Raw genomic sequence first — 19,917 nt, 5'->3', positions numbered from 1 at the left:
GTACCGAATTATTGTTTCTATGTAATTATGCATAATCACTTAAGTAATGGCGTGTTGTTAGATGAATTTATGTTGTGACAAAATCACTTCTATTTTCATAATAAAAAATTAAGGGAGTTCTTTTTATAAAAATTGAAATTATCGAATATTAGAGTGTGGATACCGTAGCGACGAGGCGGTTCGTTACAGAAGTCAAGTGAGCACTTTCAGTCCTATCTCTTTGCAGCCTCTCCTCCTTTTGCACACAGTGAGATATAAGCTCATTTGACTTCTGTAACGACCCGCCTCGTCGCTACGGTATCCACACTCTAATATTCGATAATTTCAATTTTTATAAAAAGAACTCCCTTAATTTTTTATTATGAAAATAGAAGTGATTTTGTCACAACATAAATTCATCCAACAACACGCCATTACTTAAGTGATTATGCATAATTACATAGAAACAATAATTCAGTACATGTCATACACATAACGAAAATTAAATATGTTCATATATATATATATAATTAAAATTCCAGTTTTACATCTTTAACTCAACAAAATAAAACTTAAAAACCAACTACGGAGGAGTTGATTACAAAACACAACTTTCTCCCAAAATAACGCCAACGTCATCACGTAGGCTCGGCGGCTCCTCACCAGAATCTTACTCCCTACACCCTGCCACTGTCATTCTGCTCCCACGAACAAGGTTCGTGATCATCACAGGTATCAACCACACGATACAAAATTGCAAGGGTGAGTTTATTATAAAAGAACCAATACCAATTCCAAATAACCACAATTAGCAAGGAACATAGGCAAACATGATAAGCATACACAACAATCATTATTCAACACTCATATCCAACAAATATTCATCATTCACATCCAACGATTACTCATCATCCATCCATGGACCCAATCAAGACTGCACAGAATGATGCATGCACCTAACTCAACACTCAGATACAATGTGGTACGTACCAACAACAACCAAACCTCAGGAAATAGCCTAAGCGTGTCCACACGACACTCTCACTTAGGGAACTGTGCTGAGTTTGTCGAGACCACCCGGTTGTGCACGTAACAGCCCCCCTCCCATAGGTGATCAGCCTGGGAGCCCAAAGGTGTTCCCTACCAGGTGACAGCCCCCCAGTACAAAGTATACTTGGCCACAGTTACTCTATTTCCTGTGTCGTATGAGCTATGATCACGGCCAAAGGTAAATGCCAAAGACCATGGACCAATTAAAGCACCTAAGCATCCCCTCAGGAATGCTTAGATTCTCTAACCACGCTAGTTACCCACGTCTGGGCCATCCGACAAGGTCAGTGCACTCTACCCCCCCCCCCCATGACATACACTTCATACGACGTATGATCGTGGCCAAAAGCTAGTGCCAAAGACCCTGGAAGGTCAGTGCACAGTGCCCCCCACGATCATACACAACATCCAACGTATGAACGTGGCCAAAAGCTAGTGCCAAAGACCCTGAAAGGTCAGTGCACAGTGCCCCCCACGGACATACACAACATGCACATGCCAATGCATTTCCAACATCAATCAACAAATCGTATTTCCATGTCATTCACAACATAAATATCATCTCATCTCAATGACGTTATCAACAACAACAACAACCTCATTTCATATTCACATATTCATCAATAATAACAATTCATGTTGACATGGTGTTTATTAACAACATCATTTCAAATCAATATCATCATAATTATCATTATCATCACATATCAATTAAAATCCTCAATAGCAACATCAACAACAATTCAAACAAACACAACAATATCATTTCCACACGCACGGTCTTCAAACAACACATTTCAAACAACCAAAACAATATCATTCATCACAATACATATATATATCGCATCCCATTAGTTAAAACGTAATTTTCTTTGAAGAAAAATCAGCATGCAACAGGGACAGGCAGATATCCTCATAGCTAGGTTCCCTGACCCTAACTATGGTGTTAAAACGGTAAATTTTATAATAAACTCCCCTTACCTATAGTGAGCTACCCCACGGATTCCTCGTCGCGTCACTTGAAGATTCCTTTTTGTCCTTGCTTGTCGATTCCACACAAGCCTCTACCATGCCAAAACGAAGGAGACTTAGTATGGATTTAAGAAAACAAAGCTAGTAACAGTGCTCTGGGTCAAACACCCACATTACTACATGAAAGAGCTGAGAGTATTTCGGGTTTTACAAAGGAACGTAATTTGGAAATTCCGACCACGCCAATGTGACCGGGGTTCAGTGTAGGTTACAAAAATAACATGCATTTCATGAAAGGATAACGTTTACAAAGTCTCTTTCTCTAAGGTTTTTCAAAGGAAGCATAAGACATGCAATGGCGGTTGCAAAGTTAGAAAAGATGCAAAGAAAAGATGAAACTAACAAGAAACAAGCATAGAACCATGGTTACCTCGAAAGAAAACGAAAGATCAGATTAGGGTTTTCGTTCTCTACCGAAATCGCAAGCCAAGTTGGAAATTCTGCTTCGGTTGAAGGGTTCCTCTCGGTGTGGGTTTTCAATGGAGAACAATGATGGTTTGTGGTGGCTAATGGTGGATGTGGGTGATGGAGAAAGTACTTGGAACTTTAGAAATGGATTTGGAAGAAAGAAAGAAGAAGAAATGACATTTTTCCTAAGCTACAAGAAAGCAAAGGCTGAAATGCTTAAATAAGAGATGCTCTCGGGAACGGAAGCTTCTAGCACACTCCAGATATTTTCTCAAAGATCCCAATGGTCAGATCATGGAAAAGTGTTTTGTGAAGTTGCAGACCAAATTTCGAGAAAATCCAACGGTTAATGAAAGCTGGGCAGGGTTTTTACCGAGGCAGCTTCATGTAGCTTTCTCTAGAAGTTTCATTAAGAGGCTTCCTCTAGAAGCTTCCTCGTGGCTTCTTTGAGAAGCTTTCTCAAGAGGCTTCTTTGAGAAGCTTTCTCAAGAGGCTTCTTTGAGAAGCTAGATCCTTATCTATCCACCCCTCTATTAACTAAATTAACTTCCTTAAAAATAATTACGGATGAAAATAACGCAACAAATAATCAAACATCAAACATAATTACTAATAATATATAGATATATATATCAGGGTGTTACAACTCTCCCACCCTTTTATAAATTTCGTCCTCGAAATTTACCTACTCAAACAAGGACGGGTGAGCTTCTCGCATCTGACTTTCTAATTCCCACGTGGCATCTTCTCCTGATGCACCTCCCCATATCACCTTGACCAACGGAATCTCTTTCCCTCTTAGGTGTTTTGTTCGCCTATCCTCGATCCTCAAAGGCAATGTTTCATATGTGAAATTCTCCTTCACTTGTACATCATCCAATTCAATCACATGGGATGGATCACGGATATACTTACGGAGTTGAGACACATGAAAGACATTGTGAAGATTAGAAAGAGACGGGGGTAGTGCAATTTGGTATGCCACAGGGCCAACTTTCTTAAGAATTTGGAAAGGACCAATAAAGCGAGGTGTGAGTTTTCGGGATTTCAATGCTCGACCAACCCCAGACCATGGAGTGACTCTCAAGAATACATGATCACCAACCTCGAATTCCAGATCTTTCCTCCTCTTATCATGATAACTTTTCTGCCTACTCTGAGCAGTTCTCATCCTTTCCTAAATTAACTTAACTTTCTCAATGGTTTGTTGTACCACTTCTGGTCCTAAGGTGAGGCCTTATCCGGGCTCTAACCAACATAGGGGTGTTCTACACCTTCTACCATACAAAGCTTCATAGGGAGCCATGCCAATGGTAGAATGAAAACTATTGTTATAAGTGAACTCTATCAATGGAAGAAAACCCTCCCAGCTTCCCTTCTGCTCTAAGACACATGCTCTTAAAAGGTCCTCCAATGACTGAATGGTCCGTTCAGTTTGGCCATCAGTCTGAGGATGGTAGGCTGAACTCAGTCTAAGCTTGGTTCCCAACGCTCTGTTCAAGCTCTCCCAAAACCTAGAGGTAAATCTAGGATCTCTATCAGATACTATGCTAGATGGCACACCATGTAACCTGACAACCTCACTTATATACAAGGTAGTCAACTTTTCCAAGGAAAATCTGATATTAATGGGAATGAAGTGAGCAGACTTAGTCAATCTGTCAACAATAACCCAGATAGAATCTAAACCTCTAGGGGTTCTAGGTAGTCCTACCACAAAATCCATGGAAATACTGTCCCACTTCCATTGGGGCATCTCTAAGGGTTGTAACTTCCCTGAAGGTCTCTGATGTTCTATCTTAGCCTTATGACAGACTAGGCATGCATACACAAACTCACTAACCTCTCTCTTCATGTTGGGCCACCAAAACATCGTCTTTAAATCATGATACATCTTGGTAGCACCAGGATGGATGCTCAAATTACTCCTATGTCCTTCCTCTAAGATCATCTTCCTAAGTTCAGGCACATTCGGAACACAAATCCTATCTCGAAGTTTCAAAACTCCATCTGATCCAACATTGAAACTACTGTCCCTTCCTGACTCTATAGCCTCTAACTAAGTCCTTAGAAAAGGATCAATCTTCTGACCTTCCCTGATATCTCTTAGTAACTCACTAGTGATCCTCAAAGTTCCTAATCTTACACTATTAGGAGTAACCTCACATGCAAGACTAAGGTCTCTAAACTGTTCCCAGAGATCCATCTCTCTAACCATCAAGGAAGACATATGTAGAGATTTCCTACTCAAGGCATCAGCCACTACATTGGCTTTACCGGGATGGTAGCTAAGCTCAAAATCATAATCCTTAAGAAACTCTAACCATCTCCTTTGTCTCATGTTCAGCTCCTTCTGACTAAACAAGTATTTAAGGCTCTTATGATCACTAAACACCTCGAACTTAGAGCCAAACAGATAATGTCTCCAAATCTTAAGGGCAAAAACTACAGCAGCCAACTCTAGATCATGGGTGGGATAATTCCTCTCATGAGTCTTAAGTTGTCTAGAAGCATAGGCCACCACTTGGCCATTTTGCATCAACACTCCGCCTAAACCCATCTTTGATGCATCACAATACACCTCAAAGGGTTCTCTCGGGTTAGGCAAAACTAGCACTGGAGCGATCGTCAATCTTTCCTTAAGGATCTGGAAACTATGCTCACATTGGGTATCCCACACAAAAGCTTGACCCTTACGAGTCAGTTTAGTTAAAGGTAGAGCCAACTTGGAAAAACCTTCTATGAATCTCCGGTAATATCCTGCTAAGCCCAGAAAACTCTTAATCTCAAAAACAGACTTAGGACTCTCCCACTTAAGAACAGCTTCTATCTTAGAGGGATCCATAGCTATACCCCCTTGAGATATCACATGCCCTAGGAAACTAACTTTCTCTAACCAGAACTCACACTTGGACAACTTGGCATAGAGTTGTTGGTCCTTAAGGGTATGCAACACAATCCTCAGATGTTCTTCATGTTCCTCTCTAGTCTTGGAGTATACCAAAATATCATCTATGAATACTACCACAAAACTATCAAGGTAAGGGTGAAAAACTCTATTCATGTAGTCCATAAACACTCCTGGAGCATTAGTCACACCAAAGGGCATGACCAGATACTCATAGTGACCGTAACGGGTCCTAAAAGCAGTCTTTGGTATATCCTCAGACTTCACTCGGATCTGATGATAACCCGACCTAAGGTCTATCTTACTAAACACACAAGCTCCTAGCAACTGGTCCATAAGGTCATCTATTCTAGGCAAAGGGTACTTATTCTTAATCGTTACCTTATTCAACTGGCGGTAATCCACACACAACCTCATGGTTCCATCTTTCTTCTTCACTAGCAACACTGGGGCTCCCCACGGAGATACACTAGGCCTAATAAACTGCTTATCCAACAACTCCTCTAACTGTTTCTTAAGCTCAGCTAACTCTATAGGAGACATCCTATAAGGAGCTATGGATATGGGTCCAGCACCAGGTACTAAGTCTATGGAAAACTCTATCTCTCTCTCAGGTGGCAGACCGGATATATCCTCAGGAAACACTTCCGGAAATTCTCTAACAACAGGGAGGTCACATGTAGAAACCTTTGTCTCTACTTCTAGGCTAGACAAGATCATGTATACTTGAGCATCTTCCTTTAAAGATGTCACAACTTGGTTGGCAGAGATAAACATCATATCCTTACTCACTCCAGAATCATCAAACACCACACTTTTATCAAAACAGTTCAACAAGACATGGTTGGAAGATAACCAGTCCATACCAAGAATAACATCAATCTGGCTCAAAGGCAAACAAATTAAATCAATCAAGAATATCCTACCAGAAATCTCCACAGAACAATTCAAACACACATCAGAAGTTAACACAGAACCACTAGTAGGGGTCTCTACTACTAGATCTTTATTTAAAGAAGACACCGAAAGCTTAAGTTTTTCTACACACAAACAAGATATAAAGGAATGGGTGGCACCAGAATCAAACAACAAAAGCAAAGGAATCCCATTTATGAAACATCTACCTTGGATTAGATCTTTGGATTTCGAAGCTTCAGCACCATTAAGGGTAAAGACTCTTCCTGTGGTCTTTGGATGTCTAGTTTGGTCATTCGGGCCTCCACCATTTTGCTCTTTCTTGGGTCGTGAACAATCTCTCTGAGTGTGTCCCTTTTTTCCACAATTAAAACATGTTACGCCTATATCGGGACAATTCGAGGAGATGTGCCCTGGCTTACCACACTTGTAACAAATGATATGAGTGGAGAACGTATTGGGTTTGCTACCGCTACCACCTGCAAATCCCCTAGCAACAGTCCTCTGATTGTCATGGCGGTTACCATATTGCTTAGGAGGAATCGAATATGGTTTTCCTCGATGTTGAGGCCCATTCTTTTTGTTCTTCATTGGACCTGTACTCCTATAGAAGGCCGCCCTGTCTCGGGAGTCTTCATCCCAAATTCGGCACATATTAACCAAAAGTGGGAACTGACGAACACCTTGGTAATTCACAACTTGCTTCACTTCAGGTCGTAAGCCATTCAGAAACTTTACACACTTGGAACTCTCACCATCTCTCCCTTGATAATGGGGAAAGTACCTCACCAGCTCCTCAAACTTGGCCGCATATTCAGCCACAGTCATACTTCCTTGCTTAAGCTCCAAGAACTCCATCTCCTTCTTGTTCCTAACATCCTCGGGAAAGTATTTCTCCAAAAACACTCTCTTGAAGACATCCCAGGTCACATCTTGACCTTCAGCCTCTAGGCATTGGCGAGTATTCTCCCACCAATACTCAGCCTCTTCCACTAGAGTATATGTACCAAAAGAAACCTTTTGCCTCTCCGGACATGCCATAACTCAAAAAATTTTCTCAATTTCCCTTATCCAGTTCTGAGCACCATCAGGGTTGTATCCTCCATTAAAAGAAGGAGGGTTGTTTCTTTGGAAGCGATCCAACCCCTGGTACTCAACAGCTCCACCAACTTTTCCTCTATTCAGATTCCCTATGGCCTGAGCTAAGGCTTGAAGGGCATCCGCTATCGCACGATCATTCCGTCCAGCCATCACTCCCTATACACACCAGGGAGCTAGACATGGAAGGAATACACACAAACAAAGAACCACACAACAATCACAACCATCACAAATTCCTACTCAATTACTCTTGAGAGTTGACAACTCAAGACATTAACACCCACTTTCCATCATTTGCATTTTCTGATCGCTTGCCATATCATTCCATTGCCCTTCACAAATTATACAGGTGGCCAGTCTGATAATTCGTGACCCGGCATTGAAATTCATGGTATAGCAGACATCAGAAAAACAAATTCAATACGACTACAACAATCAAATCTCTATAGCTCATTAAAACACAACTAGTGAGTAAGTGCTAATAGAAAACAACGAACATCAAACATCAGCAATCAACCAACACCAAGCATTCAACAAAACAACCAAAGAATGCACAGAAAAACATAGCAGACACACAACTCATTGGCCGAAAGGTTCGACCTGCTCTGATACCACTAAATGTAACGACCCACCTCGTCGCTACGGTATCCACACTCTAATATTCGATAATTTAAATTTTTATAAAAAGAACTCCCTTAATTTTTTATTATGAAAATAGAAGTGATTTTGTCACAACATAAATTCATCCAACAACACGCCATTACTTAAGTGATTATGCATAATTACATAGAAACAATAATTCAGTACATGTCATACACATAACGAAAATTAAATATGTTCATATATATATATATATAATTAAAATTCCAGTTTTACATCTTTAACTCAACAAAATAAAACTTAAAAACCAACTACGAAGGAGTTGATTACAAAACACAACTCTCACCCAAAATAACGCCAACGTCATCACGTAGGCTCGGCGGCTCCTCACCAGAATCTTACTCCCTACACCCTTCCACTGTCATTCTGCTCCCACGAACAAGGTTCGTGATCATCACAGGTATCAACCACACGATACAAAATTGCAAGGGTGAGTTTATTATAAAAGAACCAATACCAATTCCAAATAACCACAATTAGCAAGGAACATAGGCAAACATGATAAGCATACACAACAATCATTATTCAACACTCATATCCAACAAATATTCATCATTCACATCCAACGATTACTCATCATCCATCCATGGACCCAATCAAGACTGCACAGAATGATGCATGCACCTAACTCAACACTCAGATGCAATGTGGTACGTACCAACAACAACCAAACCTCAGGAAATAGCCTAAGCGTGTCCACACGACACTCTCACTTAGGGAACTGTGCTGAGTTTGTCGAGACCACCCGGTTGTGCACGTAACAGCCCCCCTCCCATAGGTGATCAGCCTGGGAGCCCAAAGGTGTTCCCTACCAGGTGACAGCCCCCCAGTACAAAGTATACTTGGCCACAGTTACTCTATTTCCTGTGTCGTATGAGCTATGATCACGGCCAAAGGTAAATGCCAAAGACCATGGACCAATTAAAGCATCTAAGCATCCCCTCAGGAATGCTTAGATTCTCTAACCACGCTAGTTACCCACGTCTGGGCCATCCGACAAGGTCAGTGCACTCTACCCCCCATGACATACACTTCATACGACGTATGATCGTGGCCAAAAGCTAGTGCCAAAGACCCTGGAAGGTCAGTGCACAGTGCCCCCCACGATCATACACAACATCCAACGTATGAACGTGGCCAAAAGCTAGTGCCAAAGACCCTGAAAGGTCAGTGCACAGTACCCCCCACGGACATACACAACATGCACATGCCAATGCATTTCCAACATCAATCAACAAATCATATTTCCATGTCATTCACAACATAAATATCATCTCATCTCAATGACGTTATCAACAACAACAACAACCTCATTTCATATTCACATATTCATCAATAATAACAATTCATGTTGACATGGTGTTTATTAACAACATCATCTCAAATCAATATCATCATAATTATCATTATCATCACATATCAATTAAAATCCTCAATAGCAACATCAACAACAATTCAAACAAACACAACAATATCATTTCCACATGCACGGTCTTCAAACAACACATTTCAAACAACCAAAACAATATCATTCATCACAATACATATATATATCACATCCCATTAGTTAAAACGTAATTTTCTTTGAAGAAAAATCAGCATGCAACAGGGACAGGCAGATATCCTCATAGCTAGGTTCCCTGACCCTAACTATGGTGTTAAAACGGTAAATTTTATAATAAACTCCCCTTACCTATAGTGAGCTACCCCACGGATTCCTCGTCGCGTCACTTGAAGATTCCTTTTTGTCCTTGCTTGTCGATTCCACACAAGCCTCTACCATGCCAAAACGAAGGAGACTTCGTATGGATTTAAGAAAACAAAGCTAGTAACAGTGCTCTGGGTCAAACACCCACATTACTACATGAAAGAGCTGAGAGTATTTCGGGTTTTAAAAAGGAACGTAATTTGGAAATTCCGACCACGCCAATGTGACCGGGGTTCAGTGTAGGTTACGAAAATAACATGCATTTCATGAAAGGATAACGTTTACAAAGTCTCTTTCTCTAAGGTTTTTCAAAGGAAGCATAAGACATGCAATGGCGGTTGCAAAGTTAGAAAAGATGCAAAGACAAGATGAAACTAACAAGAAACAAGCATAGAATCATGGTTACCTCGAAAGAAAACGAAAGATCAGATTAGGGTTTTCGTTCTCTACTGAAACCGCAAGCCAAGTTGGAAATTCTGCTTCGGTTGAAGGGTTCCTCTCGGTGTGGGTTTTCAATGGAGAACAATGATGGTTTGTGGTGGCTAATGGTGGATGTGGGTGATGGAGAAAGTACTTGGAACTTTAGAAATGGATTTGGAAGAAAGAAAGAAGAAGAAATGGCATTTTTCCTAAGCTACAAGAAAGCAAAGGCTGAAATGCTTAAATAAGAGATGCTCTCGGGAATAGAAGCTTCTAGCACACTCCAGATATTTTCTCAAGGATCCCAACGCTTAAATCATGGTAAAGTGTCTTGTGAAGTTGCAAACCAAATTTCGAGAAGATCCAACGGTTAACGAAGGCTGGGCAGCATTTCTACCGAGGCAGCTTCATGTAGTTTTCTCTAGAAGCTTCATTAAGAAGCTTCCTCCAGAAGCTTCATTAAGAGGCTTCTAGCACACTCCAGACAACTTCTCAAAGATCCCAACGGTCAGATCATGGAAAAGTGTTTTGTGAAGTTGCAGACCAAAGTTCGAGAAGATCTAACGGTTAATGAAAGCTGGGAAGCATTTTTACCGAGGCAGCTTCATGTAGCTTTCTCTAGAAGCTTCATTAAGAGGCTTCCTCTAGAAGCTTCCTCGTGGCTTCTTTGAGAAGCTTTCTCAAGAGGCTTCTTTGAGAAGCTAGATCCTTATCTATCCACCCCTCTATTAACTAAATTAACTTCCTTAAAAATAATTACGGATGAAAATAACGCAACAAATAATCAAACATCAAACATAATTACTAATAATATATAGATATATATATCAGGGTATTACAACTTCGACCTCTCAGAATAAGAAAAGGAAGAAGACTAAGGGTGCTGCAGAAGGGACTTCTCAGCAAAAGAAACAAAATAAAGATGAGGAATTTACTTGTTACTTCTGCAAGAAGTCGGGACACATGAAGAAAGAGTGTCCCAAGTATGCCGCATGGCGTGTGAAGAAAGGAAAATTTCTTACTCTAGTTTGTTCAGAAGTTAATTTGACTTTTGTACCTAAAGATACTTGGTGGGCAAATTCTAGTGCTACTACTCACATAAGTATGACTATGCAGGGTTGCCTGTGGAGCCGACCACCAAGTGATGATGAAAGATTCATCTTTGTGGGTGATGGCAAGAAGGTTACAGTGGAAGCTATTGGAACTTTTAGATTACATTTAAAAACTAGATTTTATTTGGATTTGTTTGAGACTTTTGTTGTACCGTCTTTTAGATGGAATTTGATTTCTATTTCTAGTTTGGACAAATTTGGATTTTCTTGTTCATTTGGAAATAATAAAGTTAGTCTTTACCAAAATATGGTTGATTCTGGTTCTTTAATTGATAATCTTTACATTCTTGATGTTGTTAGTTCCTATAATAAAATACTGCAAATAAGTTCACATGGTACAAAATGAAAAATTGAATGAGAATTCAGCCACCTTATGGCATAAGTGTTTGGGCCATATCTCTAAACAAAGAATTCAGAGACTTATGTTGGATGAAATTCTTGACCCTTTGGATTTATCGGACTTTGAGGTCTGTATTGAATGCATAAAGGGAAAACAAACAAACATAAGGAAATTAGGTGCCAAAAGAGCTAAAGATGTCTTGAAACTAGTGCATACAGACATTTGTGGTCCTTTTCCTACAACTTCTTGGAAAGGTCAAGCATTAAACATTTGCACATTTGGGGTTGTCCAATTGAGGCACAGCCTTATAGGCCATATGAAAGAAAGGTGGACTCAAGAATAATTAGCTGCTATTTTGTTGGCTATGCTGAACGCTCTCGAGGCTATAAATTTTACAATCCCACCTTAAGATCTTTTTTCGAGACGAGAAATGCAAGATTTCTTGAGGAAGTTGAGTTTGGGAAGGAAGGGAACATAAGGAATCTTGTCTTTGAGGAAGAACCTGTTATTTATAGTGATCAAGTCCTCATACCTATTACTGTTCAAGACACAACTCCAGTAAAAGAAGACAATGTTCAAACTATTGACATTGTTCCAAAACAAGACAACAATGAGGTTCTCCCTCAAATACCTTTAGAGCAACCTCAACAACCTCAAGAAGTGTCATTAAGGAGATCCATTAGAGAGAGGAGAAGTGCAATCTCAAATGATTATATTATATTTCTCCAAGAACATAAGGATGGTGTTGGTTTAACAGAGGATGATCTAATCAACTTCTGTCAAGCTATGCATAGTTCTAACTCTCAAAATTGGATTGATGCCATGAAGGATGAGATGAAGTCTATGAATGACAATGAATTTTGGAATCTAGTCGAATTGCCTGAAGGTGTGAAACCTATTGGTTGTAAATTGATATTTAAAACCAAGAAGGATTCAAAGGGTAATATCGAGAGATATAAGACTTGTCTAGTTGCTAAAGGCTTTACTAAGAAGGAATGCATTGACTATAAAGAAACTTTTTCTCTAGTATTTTTAAAGGATTCTTTTGGTTAAATTGTGTAATTTTAAGACCTCCCATTTATTGTATTAAATTATCTTGTATTTTTGATTAAATTGATTGAAACAACATGTTGCCAAAGTAACCTCTGTTGCGTAAATTTATTTGATTGAATTTACACAGATGTTACATGAAATTATTCATGTGAATTGTGCTCGGCCCAAAGGAAGACACAATTTGACAGAATAATTACATGCTTGCAATGGTAAACATGTGGTGATTATAAATAGTGTGATTTTCCATGTGAATAATGAAATGTTCAAAGACAATCATTATTTGACCGGAATAATCATCATATAAGTTGTTCATGTGAGCAATGGAGTGTCCAAAGACAACCTTTGTTTTACGGGACTTATCACCAATGTTTAATCAATGCATTGAGAGTAACACTTGTAGTTAGTCTTTTTCAATCCAAAGATTGAGGATTAATGGTGCGCTAGGTATCTTGTTTGGGTCTTGAAATTTACCATAAAGATTATTTGTGCATTGCATGTTTGTTGTTCTCTTCTTTAATTGTTGTTGTTGTTACTACTATGGTTTAAATTACTCATATTATGTGAATCCCAAATTTGCATGTGTAAAATTTAGAGTTTGAAATTATTTTGTGGGAATCCTAAGGTGATATATGAGTAATCTTTGTATGTAACACTAGAAGTAGTAAAGCACATTATGCGTTAATTGAAGAGAACAAGAAACTACGTGTTTTGATATCGAAAGTCTAGAAGTTTAGAGATCATTGGGTATTCTGACTTCGATTATTTCAGAATGTTTTAATAGCAATCACTTCACATAAGCATTCACATTTGACCATGTTGGTGGAGTTAATATTTTGCTATGAGACATTATACTAGAATTTATGATTGCTAAATTATTGTAACGTGCTTGCTTGTTGTCGCCAACATTAAGTAGCCATCAAGTGTTTATTGAGACAATATCTTAGCAGTCTTATTAAGGATTCAACCAAATAAAAGTTTGTTGACATAAAGTATTTGGTTGTTAAATAAAGAATCTAGAAAATATAAATTTGTATAGAACATATAGGAACTCATTCCATACTAGCTGATCCACTTACTAAAGGTATGATACTAAAGTTTTTTTTTCTTTTTTCTTTTTACGAGCACACTGCTCATATAGGTGTAATTCCTGATAGTATCTTAGTTTAGTAGGAGTCTTACTCATGTTCTATATATTACGATTTGCAAACATTTTGTTATTTGGATTTTCTGCAGAAATAAAGTTGAAGTTTATCATTTCATTATAAGTTTGTTTGTGTGCAATATTTGTATTGCATTTTGGATTGATCTCTATAAAGAATAAAGTTTGGACTAGTTGGAAATAGACATGATTAAGATCACATTGTATGTAATTTCCATGCCGCTTATCCATATTTGATCTATGTCATCGAGTATGAGTAACAGTGGTGATCATTGTGGCTTAATCAAGCTAAATTATGATGAAAACTGCAGTGGTTTCCTGTTGCTATATGAGATGAACCAAATTGTATAAAAGGAGTCTAAAAGTAAATAACATACAGTTGCGCGTCTAAAGAATTTTGTGATATAAATGTCTAAGGTTAATATGAAGCCCAAGTGGGAGATTGTTAGGAATTTTATAATTCCTAATTAATTAATATGGGCTACATATTATATTATAACATTTATATTAGTTATTTGCATTTAAATGGGTTCAATATAAAGTGATTTATTTGAGTGAGCCCATTAGATTGCCAATAAATAATTGATATGAGCTTAATGAGCGGAAACCAATTTGGTCCATTAAAAGATAATGGAAACCCTAATAGGTTTAAAAAATAAGGCATGGTTATGGTTCCCAATATACTAAATCAATAAACAGTTTCTCCTCTCCCCATTTGAAGAGAAAACGAAGGTCCCACAAGGAAGAAGGTGATTTGGTTGAGGAAGGTCATTAAACCAATTGTTCGTGATCATTGTCAGATTCCGCTGCGTGTTAATCAAGCTCTATAGATCCAGGTATTCCTCAAAATTTCTTGATAATCTGACGTAATGTGTTTTGATGCTCATTTGACATTTTATAAAATTTATTGAAAATTCCCAACACTCTTATCATTCTTTTCGGACACCTTTTCAGCATCTACATATTTAATGGATCATAATAATTGTTGATCAACAACAAAACTTATGAACAATTGAACTCAAGAAATAAATATTCATCATTCGATTACCTATTAGATTGTCAAATTCACCGTGTTTTTTAGTATCGCTCGCATATGAAGACATTGGATTAATGTTATTTATTGATACATTCATATATATCGTCACATTTGATAATTGATGTTTTAGCATGAAAAAGCAACTTAAACTTGTGATCAATGTTATTTATTGATACATTGATACACAATAACTGCCAATGTTTCCAATAACACCAAAGAAATTCATGACCTAAACTTCATCATCGATAATTAATCCCTTGAATTTCCTCATCATCGATTTTCAAATAGTTGTCAGGATCTTCCCTCCCTATATGAATAAATATTGGAGTAGAATTTCATAAAGGAATAATTCAAGATTATAGGTAAAAAAGGTAAAAAAAATGAAATAAATACTTGACTATCTAAGAGCACCATATCAATAACTTATGGGTTGTCTATGTCACCAATGGGAGTCATTCGCCATATCCTAATTACCCTACCGTAGCCTTGATTTTCCATGTTTCCTTTCCATTTGTGACATCGCAAATGCTATCGTAGGAAGAATTCATCATGAAATCAAAACACAAACAAAAGGTTGTAAACTTGAGAGTTATGAGTTGCACGTTTGAAAATAGGAACCTCATCACAATATATAAAGGATGAGATTGTCAATGATCATGCATAAAATCATATGGCACAACTGATTCAAAAATTCAAATTTTAAATGAGAGCGCAAATAATGTTTGTTTCAATCGTAAACAAAAATAAAAAATAAAAATCAATGAGCATTAAGGATTTGATATATAGTGTACGATGATCCACTATACATTTGAAGTGCAAGACATGATTCAAACATGTATAGCTGCAAGCATGCAAATGAAATTTGTTAACTCATAAATGGTATATGGCTGGATGTGCATGTAGCTTGTTGTCTTGTAGTAAAAGACAAAATGAAAAGAACAAAAATGTTAAATATAACTTGTTGTCTACATTATATGCATAGTATTATATACCATTTGCTTTAAATACTATAAAGTTGTCTCTGTCGAAAAATTTGGAAACATGTTACAATTTGTCGTTGACGATGAGTTAATAACATTTAAATTCTGAGGGTTGTATCCTTTGAGAACATACATACTGGAAATATATATATTTTGCAATTTTCAATATAATATAAGCATTGCATGACAAACAGATCAACCACCATAAAGATATGTTGTTAAGGTTACAATTTTAAAAGAAAAATAAATAAATGTTTCGTTGCCACTGTTACTTGAACAGTGAGAGAGCGTAGTTGTAAGATGTACTTCCTAGCCATCCTTGATCGTTAAAGGATAGATATAGATAGATATGTTGCTGCATGATGTGCCTATTGGATGCCTATAAATTTATAGCTTCTCGCTGATAAATATGAGGTAACACAGTCACACAATGTAGAAAAAGAACCGATTTTGTATATTGAGAGAGGAGCACATTATAACTTTCTACCACTGTGACTTTTTTTCTTTAAGGATATTTTTTAAAACTCTCCTTTATCATATTTTTTTATTATCAATTGATTCTGTTTATAAACGTTCTTTGGGTTTTGATTCTGCTTTCTTGTTTAAAATTGTCTCAATATTTAACGATGTGCATATTCTGTTTGTTCCTGAAAATTTTGAGACAATTTTGTTCAACACACTGTCACACGTTAAATATGAACACTACTTCCTATAGAAATTGAATCTTGATTTACTCAATAGCGTCACCAAAAACTTTTGCTGGTAAGTAAACTCAATACAGTTACGTTACAGTTATGTAAACAAAATTCATCTATTCACGATATAATCAAATCTCTTGTTAATGGTTAGCAAAAGGGTGAAACTGAAGTGAGAAATTCCATGAACATTTTCTTCCCCAGTGAACATAAACAACGAGAGGAATTCAGGGCATTCATATACTTCCACTTCAATATAACATTGTGAGCATACAGTCTCAATTTTGAACTATAGAAAGATTTTCAATCTAATAGCTACCACAACCTCAATCTCGAGAAGAAAAAAGACAAGGGAAGCAATATTCAAGCCTAAAAAAATTTTAAATTGCCATCATTCTAGTGCCTAGTATATACCAGACGTTGTTGTTGAATTGCATACATTTGCTGGTACTAAATTCAATTCTATCATAAAAAAATCCTGTGTATACAAACCGTATGTACAATTATACATCATGTAATACAGTAAGTGGGTTGATTGGTCGTCTAAGATGGTCATTCTGTAGTTACTTCATCAGAGCCAAAAGTGCAACATTGCCTGTTCATAGAAATTTGCTATCATTAGTTCCTATTTCAAATATCAGGAATACGGAGCACAAATATGAAATAATTCATCAAAAGCCAGTCGCAATCTGTATTCTCATATAAAAATTAATACCAAATGCAGAGTGTATACCACTGAGAATCAAAGACACTCAAGCAATAGACAATTTTTTTTTCTCTCAAGGGTGAAGGAAAGAAACACCATATCATATTTTACCTCTTGGAGGGAAGCCAAAGAAACATCATCCATAGTAGTGGCTTTTTCGGTTTTCAAGCTTTTCATCTCGGATTGTATTATTTGGAGTTGACGTTGTATGCCCTTTAACAGCCTCAATTTCTCTTCACCATTCCCTTCATGGGTAACCTCTTGCCTTGCAATAATTCTCTCCCTCTCAAGCCTCTCAATTCTCTGATTCAGCTTTTGAATCTCAGCTTGAGAATTACAATCCATGTGGCCAATGATAGTCATCATATCTTTAGGACAAGGAGTTTTGATTTCACCATATACTTTAAACATACCCTTTTTCTTTTCTGCACCATGTTTAACAAGTGATTCTACCATTCCCTCAGACACAGAATCTGGTTTTGTTAATTTGTTCAATGCATCAGAATTCAATCTTTCAACCCTTTTTTCTCTATGTTCACTGACTTCATGCTTTTCACTAGTTTGTGGGACTTCATACACATCATGGACATTAAGCAAGCAAGGAGAATCATTAACAACTACTCTAGTGTGTGTGCTTTCACCTGGACTCACTTCATCAAAGTTAGTTGAGAGCAATCTTTCTGTTTGATCACAGGCCATCTTAGTGCTAGCCTTTGATAAAATTGAAGAAGACCTCCCTCTTCTACTACTCAAATTTGCACTTTTTTCTCCTTCATCACAATCTGAAATCACCCTCACCTGTTCATCCGACTCCTTTATCTTGTTCAAATATGAATCAAGAGTTCCACTGCCACATGCAAAGTCAACTAATTTTCGTGTCAAATCCAAGCCAGGTTGAGCAACTTCCTTGTCAGTACTCTCCTCCATTATCATAGGAATCACATCAAGAACTGGACTAGTTGATCTTTCCCTCTTTGCAGCAGTCAGGGAACTCAGAAACTGAATGGGGGGCATTGAATGTAGCCTTCTAATAGTGCTACCCCTACCCCCATTTTCTCCATTTCTTTGATCACCCCTCTTCAACAGCAGATCCTCTAGGAACTCAAACTCATTAAAACCTTCACACCCAAAGCTCATAAGTTTGAGTCTATAAGCCTGGCCTTGAAACTCAAGAGACGCAATTTGCATTTCCTTCTGGTACATAAGCTCCTCAAAAGCCTCAATAGAGGCCTCGGCATGGCCTATCTTCTCCTCTGCCACCCTCTTGTAGTGACTCGCCTCCATCTTCACCACAGCCTTCTCTCCCTGCAAACGCAGTATCATGTCCAATGCTTCACTCGTTGCGGTAGCTGAAGCTTCTCTTTCCTCATCCAACTCAGCATATAGCTTTTCCAGAAGTTGCTGCTGCGTACGAAGTGTCTCCTTCATTGCCGTTACATCACTTTTACTTCTGGATATCAAAGAATCTGCCATACTAAACCTTGATTATTGAATCTATCACCAAACCCTGAACGCAGAAGGAAATTGCAATCGTCAAAGATGATAGGGAAAAAAATTATTGTTATTTTTTTGTTTAATCAAAGTAGACTTTTGATGTCAATTTCAATATTAACTGACATAGAAAATGTTGTCCCTAAGGCATGTGGGCATAATGTATAAATAAATAAATGAAAGAAGCTAGTTATGAAAGTTTACTACTCCATGTGTCACCTCTAATTGCCAAATTCCAACGATATTACATATGACAAAGGCGATCCATTAACATGAAGAATAGATCGATGACAGAAAGCAACCACTTACCGGTTACCACCGGCAAAAAATCAGAATTCCGTTTGTGAGAAACAAAAGAGTAAAGGGAGGAGTGTTTTATTTTGGGTCGAAAGGAAAATGAACTTGATAAAAAGAATGGGTTGCTTAGAAAAAGATTGTACATACTTTTCAAACAAGGAAAAAGACTTAAGACCAAACCAAGAATATATCTACCTTCCTGAAATGGATGGGACAATCATGGAAATCTCGCAGCGCAGCGGAGTGTGAAGAAGAAGAAACAATCTGCTTCAGAAGTACCACTCTGCTTGTGTCAGTCAGAATCTTCACAACCAAGAAGAAATAAAAAGTTAGCTTTATTGGTTGTGTTGGCTTTTCTTACATACACACGCGGAAAACAACAGAGCGTGACTTTCCGTTTGCAGTTACGGACAAAATCGCGGTTCGTTCACATTTTTTATTCTCTGGCTATGATTAATCATTTCCATTTCCCCGAACCTTCGACCTCTGCTTTCCTTACTTGTTGCTCCCTCTTTTAATGTCTTTTGTTTATTTTATTTTATTTTATTTTCTTAGTATTACATTACCCGAAAGGTAAGTTTTAAAGTAATTAATTAATATAACAAAATTTGATAATAATTTTCAAATGAAATATGTTAAACAAAATTTGTTAAGATAATAAAATTTATTTTAAAATAATATAACATAATAATTAATAATTATGCAAGTTTAGTTACTAAACTATAAATTATGATAATATATGTTCACATATATCTGTATTTAAGAGTAATTCTCGTATTCAGTATTCACGTGGTAGTAATTTTTTAATCATGATTCCTATATACTTGGAGAATCTATACTTATACCTACATCCACAATCCACATACT

At 37.5% G+C, this 19,917-nt stretch overlaps 1 protein-coding gene and 1 long non-coding RNA gene across 3 annotated transcripts; both read right to left on the bottom strand.

The window, feature by feature from the left end:
- Positions 1-628: 628 nt before the first annotated feature.
- LOC114408261 lies at positions 629-2,478 on the bottom strand. Its single transcript, XR_003665875.1, has 3 exons — positions 2,432-2,478; positions 2,011-2,093; positions 629-677 (listed from the first exon to the last, which is right to left on the bottom strand). It is a non-coding gene; the product is annotated as an uncharacterized LOC114408261 (long non-coding RNA).
- Positions 2,479-16,774: 14,296 nt separating this feature from the next.
- On the bottom strand, positions 16,775-19,506 carry LOC114409619. 2 transcript variants are annotated; one of them, XM_028373130.1, is made up of 3 exons: positions 19,246-19,506; positions 17,374-18,769; positions 16,775-17,151 (listed from the first exon to the last, which is right to left on the bottom strand). In XM_028373130.1, exons 2-3 carry the CDS (start codon positions 18,733-18,735, stop codon positions 17,128-17,130), a joined length of 1,386 nt encoding a protein of 461 aa, XP_028228931.1. In that variant the 5' UTR covers positions 18,736-18,769; positions 19,246-19,506; the 3' UTR covers positions 16,775-17,127. The 2 variants fall into 2 exon arrangements, with proteins under 2 accessions (XP_028228931.1, XP_028228932.1); XM_028373131.1 differs by lacking the exon at positions 19,246-19,506 and adding an exon at positions 19,063-19,222.
- Between the last annotated feature and the right edge of the window lie 411 nt (positions 19,507-19,917).

The sequence above is a fragment of the Glycine soja genome, chromosome 4 (assembly GCF_004193775.1).
Source record: "Glycine soja cultivar W05 chromosome 4, ASM419377v2, whole genome shotgun sequence".
In the NCBI taxonomy this organism is placed as follows: Eukaryota; Viridiplantae; Streptophyta; class Magnoliopsida; order Fabales; family Fabaceae; genus Glycine; species Glycine soja.
Note: the sequence above shows the minus strand (reverse complement) of the source record. Positions and strands in the feature narration are given on the sequence as shown.